This window comes from Lotus japonicus, chromosome 1 (genome assembly GCF_012489685.1).
Source record: "Lotus japonicus ecotype B-129 chromosome 1, LjGifu_v1.2".
Lineage (NCBI taxonomy): Eukaryota > Viridiplantae > Streptophyta > Magnoliopsida > Fabales > Fabaceae > Lotus > Lotus japonicus.
In genome coordinates, this window is record NC_080041.1 from 67,692,444 (window position 1) to 67,698,443 (window position 6,000).

Here is a 6,000-nt window from a genome sequence, read left to right on the forward strand (position 1 = left end):
TATATCAAATTGAATTTTAATCGTGCTTCGGAGTTTCGACACAATCATTCATAGGAGCTTATCCTTTATTCCCTTTTTCTATATCATTGATGCCTTTCATCCATCTACCTCTTTCTCTCTCTCTGTTTATATGAAGACACACATGTTATGGAGTAAGAGTCAAGCAATTAAGTGTACTTTGATGCTCACTAGTCTCACGAGACATGGCCTCTCTCCAACCACGCACACCACTGTAGCCATGAGATAGATACTACTTTGCTATGACCACAACATAAAATTTCTGTCTATGCAAATTGTGGAAAGGATAAATATTTCCTGCAGGTCAGAGAGTTGAAAAAATTAATAATTCTTAGGATTTTTGGCAATCAATATTTTTCAGAAAACTGCTCTTCCACTACTATTTTTTTTATCAAATACATACTTAAAATATGTATAGATGAAAATAATGAATAAAAACTCATCAATAATTATTATTTTTAGTTAATAGGAAATGAATGAATGCAGGGGAACAATTCAAACCATTGACAGCAACAGTAGAGGGATACTAGGAATCTTCAATTGTGTCAATATCAAGCTTCATCTTTTGTCTCTTACACGACCTTACTGAAACTTTATTTTTCATGTACAAATTTTTTCTCGGGTTTTTTTTCAGGCATGAATTATTTTTCAAATTATTTGACTTCATGTTTTTTCTATTTTTGGATACAATTTGAAATTAAAAAAAATTAAAATTTTTATGATACCAATTTACTGATTTAAGTCTTTCAAAAAAAAATTACTAATTTAGGAATTAGTTTAATAATAAAAATTATTTAAATAATTTTTTTTGAAAGACAAAAAAGAAATAATTTAAATATTAATATGACTACTTGGTAGTATTTTAAATGAACTTTGATATTCTCACACTCTTTTTCTCTTACCTATTATTTTCACTTATTTTTCTTTCTATCTCTTTATCTATTTTATTGGAAAATGCTAAAAGGCACGAAGCCTAACTCGTCGATTACGCACGAGTCACGTGCTTGCTTATTCTAGTGAGTTCAAATTCACTTTCTTCACGATGTGGGACTTAAAGATTCAACATGTGGAGATCTACCCAACACCATGACATCCACTTTCTTCCATGATTTCTTTTTTTTTTTATTTTCTTCTTCAGCTTATGAACATCATCGTTTATCAATTTTGTTCTCCACGGTTTCATCTCAATTGGAATTTGCAAGTCCTTATCTTCTTAAAACCTCCATCCTATAGTGTACTGACTTACAAAATTGTTAGTGATGGCATCAATAACATGTTATGAGAAACCACAAATTCCAGACACTGCAGTGGTAAAAGGAAGGGAAAATGCAGAAAAGAAGAAGGGAGAGGAGAAAGAGATAGGGATCTCGGTGGAGTTTGATCTCACGAAATTGAAGTTCTGCGACGGCGGCGCAAGGACGGTGGCAATTATGAGACACAAAATAGCAAGCCAGGGCTGAAACGACGGTGCCGGGTTGGGATGATGGAAGCGTTCACAGTGCGGCTCGTCTGACGGCGGCTGGAGGGTGAACAATGCTTCGTGGTTGTGTGATGGGTCATGGGTCATGGGAGACCCCAGTGTGTAACCTCCACCAAGTTAAGCAACGGTGTATTGGTTACAGATGGTTTATGGATTTAAAAAATAATAAAATTAATGCAATAGCTCGCTCAAGGTCGTGCCTCCTCGTGCGCTGGTATGTCGTACCAAATAGCGGTCCTCCTATTTTATCACATCACTCATCATATCACTCATTTCTCTCTCCTTTATTTCTACATCTCTCTAGAGGTGGATAGGTCTCATATAAAGCACCATTTTCCTATCTTTACCAAATGTGTCCATATCAATTAGATTCAGCTTCCATTTTGTGTCATATCAATTAGATAGAAATTTCTTTTGGTCAAAATTAGATAGAAATTTTCAAAATGAAGAAAAATATAGGATTTGTCTTCCACCATTCATTGGTCAGCTTGTTAAATCTGGCTAATCAATTCCATCTTAATTTACTGGTTGACCGAAATAATACAATTTGAAGGGAAAAAAAACACTCTTCCTTAGAATACTAAGCAGATCATAGTAACAATACAAAAGTGACATTAAAAGGAAATATAATTAATTGAATATCCGTTATTGAAATATTTTAAATGCCCTAATTCTATGTTATTTTATTTAATTGGTAACCGTTAAATCAACCCAAAAAGCAAAGTTTTTATTTCTTCACTAATTGTTTGACATTTATCTAATTAGCAAGCTAATTGCAATTTGCAAAGGAAAAGTAGACAAAAAGGTGAGGAATTTAGACCCTTAATAAGTCTCGTGCACTCTGAAAAAGTCCATTCCCGACAATTAATACACTCTTCTTCTGCTTCACCTTTTGATGTACACACACGCACTCGTTTTTCTCTTTATACATACACCTTTTCTTTTTGGCATAGCAACTTGCACACCTTAATAAGGGTCCCCTTAATAAAGCTTCCAAGATTTCTATTAAACCACAGCATGTAACGTTTTAAACATTTATTTTCCTTTTCATAAAAAACCATTAACAACCAAAAAAACCCAACCGACTGACCGGCCACAACCGCAATCAGCGCCCCTTCAGCATTTCACGTCCATTCATTAAATTGGATTGACATTTCCTTAACCTTTTTCCTGTTTTTTCTTCAACAAATGCAAATCATTTTGCTTGTGGTTGAGGTTGATGTATAGCAGTGTCATTTGGACCAAAATAGTGGCTCCAAAACAAGAGCAAATCAAATTGGACATAACTAGTTTCGAAAAATTGAACATAACTCTCATAGTACTATTAAAATTTAGTTCATTAACCTGAACAATATACATTACATCTCTCATCTCAAACAAAACCATCCTAATTATAGGACATGGTAATATTATACTATTATTACTAAAATGTAAAAACAAAATTTCACTCAACGCTACTCCATTACCTATTCGTAACGGAGTATCCAAAAAAATAAACAAAAATGCAAATAAATAAATAAATAAAACTACTAATTTATTTTAATTTTTCCCGTGAACCAAAATTTGCCGAGAAGCGACGGCTGCATTGTTGTGAGTAGCTTCTGGGTTTCAGAGTGCGACCAGAGGATCGGAGCCGAAACAAATGTCTTGAAAGAAATCATCATCCGCCTGGCATGAGTTGGAGGGAGGAGGAGGGCATGCTATATCAAAGTCTATGAGAGAATCAGCAAGGAAAATGCTATCACTGCAGAAATCTTCATCTAAACCACCAAACGGCGTCGTGTCACTGAAAATCTGTGCTGGTTCTTCTTCAAAGAGAAGAGGGTAATCAGTGGCTTGGTAGTTGAAAACATCATCCCATGAAGGAATCGTGACATCCATTGTCGTTTCATCAAACAATGATGTCGTTTCACCTTGGCTTTGGCTTTGGTACTCACTGAACAAAACCCCTGAACCAGAAAATGAAGCTGATTCCGGTTCGGTTGTTGTATCTTCTGGTTCGACCGGTTTTTGTGACTCGGTCGAGTTGGTTCTGAAATGGAGGACTGAGGTTGGAGACGAGAGGTTGCGACACCGGTGGTCGTCGCCGGAGTCGTAACTCGACGAGGCTTCTGCGTCGACGGTGACCTTCATTTCAGGTTTCACAGCCACCGGAAGCGGCGGAGCATCTTCATTTTCCTTCTGCGGCGGCGTGACGAAGTTCGTCAGCGCGTCAGGTCCACGGAGTCGAATCGCGGCATTGTCGTACACCATGGCGGCCTCCTCCGCCGTGTTGTAGGTGCCAAGCCAAAGGCGGACTCTCTTCGCCGGATCTCGAATCTCCGCTGCCCATTTCCCCCACGGCCGCTGCCGGACACCGCGGAACTTCCTCCCATCGCCGTTAACCGCCGGAACCTTCGCCGGCCGCCGGTGGGATGACGGTGTTTTCACGGCTGGCCTTTTCCGTGGGTTTGAAACGGTGGCGGTGGTTTCAATCTCGATCCTGTTGACATAGCGCTTTGTTCTCCGGCGGAAGAACCTCTCTCCTCTGCTTCCTCCTCCTTCTTCGTCGCTGGAGGAGTCGGTGGCGTCTGGGTCGGTGACAGATATGCTCACCACTCTGGGCTCCATGGTTTTTCCCTTCACAAGCTTCTTGGTGATGCTGTGGTGCTCTGTGTATTTGCATAGGAAACTCTGTTCCATTTCCATTTCCATCATGTGTTGTGTTGTGTTGAGTGTTCTGTTTTGGTAAAGAAACACAGTGTGCCTGGAGAAACAAATAGACCCAAGTTTTGGAATATAAAAAGAGAGAGAATCGTGAGGCACAAGGATGGGCTTTTATGATGGGGTTTTTTATCTTCCAAAAGAATTGAAAAGGTGGGTACTGAAAGGGGAAAAAGAGTGAAAAAAAAGGGGAAAGAAAATCGCTGGAGATATTAAAAACGGAAGAAGGTAGAGAGTGAGAGGAATAAAGAGAAAAGAAGAACTTTTAATGTCATATGGGTAAGAAAGATATATTGGGATGCTGGTGATTGATTGCAGATAGAGAAGTTTGATTGAGGAGACTTTCGTTGAAACTTCCTCCTCCCTTGAAAATGGAAAAGGAAACCAAATCAATCTTTGGATTCAAAGTTGAGGAGAATAGAAGGCACAGATTCTGCAAGATGAAAGGTACTACTGATAGAGGTCAAGAGGAAGTGTTGTTGGTGGTGCTATTGAAGAGAGGTGAGAAGAGAACTTAGGAACAAGAGTTCAGTGGCTGAGCAGACCAAAACACTGAAATCGCGGTTTTATAGGATCCAAAGAGCCGAAACGGGCAAGATTTTTATCACCCTCTATTATTAAATCAAAATAAGGAAAAAATATAAAACTGCTTTACTAATTTCTAGCTTAATCATTTTGTCTCTTTTTGTCTCTCACCGATGTCTCCACCCGTTCGAAAAACATTACGTGTTTCATTTAAGAAAATATCTTTTCTGACATTCAAATTTGCGCTCACATTCTAACATGGTCTAACTTAATCGTCACTAGACCAATACCTTATTGGTTCGGTTTGTGTTTTTAAATTCACTTACATTTAATTTTGTTGAAAAAAGAAAAATGTAAAAAAAAAAAAACATGGGTGAAGACTGAAGAGAGTAGAGTGAGTTCACTAGTTGGGTTGATAGTGAGAAGTGAGAAGAGAAGGGACAAAGAATTCCACGACTCGCCGCATTCACATAAGAGATCTAGACCAATGAAAACACATCGAACGGTGATGAGGGTGCTGAGTAATCATATGCCACACAATCTTCAATGTATGAGTCACGTGAGGCCCAAGATACCCGGCTTTTTTTAACATTAACTGGTCAAATTACTTTGACTAATCTTTATTTTTTTTCCGTTACTGTTTTATCATGAGAGTGGGTTAAGTGAAAACGTAAAAGGGTAATTTAGTAAAGTGGTCCCTCGTTGTAAGTGAAAACACTTCATCTTGTGCTGGCCAATGGTGGTGGGTGGGTCATGTGTCTGTGAATGTGTGTGTTGGGTGGGTCAATAACTTTTCTATAGTAACAGTGAGTGATAATGTTTTTTAATAGTTAATTTTGTTATTTACTTTTATTTTTTTGTGAAATGGGTTTAAATAATTAACTTTTTTACTAACAGCTATGAATGAGGCACAAGTTAACGTGGCGGGCAACCTAGAATTCGCGGCCATTTACAATTCGATTCTGTACGTCTCTGGGTTTTTTCTGCTCACTGTTTCTGAGCACATGAGCCCAACCTACGCGCTCTTTAAGTTCGTGATACACACGCACTTTACTTGATAGTGATAATACAAATGGCTTCTAACAAATAGTTTTTTATTTGAATTGAAACCCAACGGAAGTCAAAGTTGATAAATATTTTTCTTTAGTTAATTTGTTGTAAGAAATAATAAAAGGAAAAATAGTATTTTGTAATTATATTAAATATCTTTTTGAAGATTATTTCCAAATGTAACAAAAAATAATTATCTTTATGAAATAGTAGCAAATAAACAG

At 37.6% G+C, this 6,000-nt stretch overlaps 1 protein-coding gene across 1 annotated transcript; it reads right to left on the reverse strand.

Annotated features, from left to right (window-relative positions):
• Window positions 1–2,798: 2,798 nt before the first annotated feature.
• Window positions 2,799–4,747, reverse strand: LOC130741453 (ethylene-responsive transcription factor CRF2-like). The gene has a single exon (XM_057594374.1). It carries the CDS (start codon window positions 4,193–4,195, stop codon window positions 3,107–3,109), a length of 1,089 nt encoding a protein of 362 aa, XP_057450357.1. The 5' UTR covers window positions 4,196–4,747; the 3' UTR covers window positions 2,799–3,106.
• Between the last annotated feature and the right edge of the window lie 1,253 nt (window positions 4,748–6,000).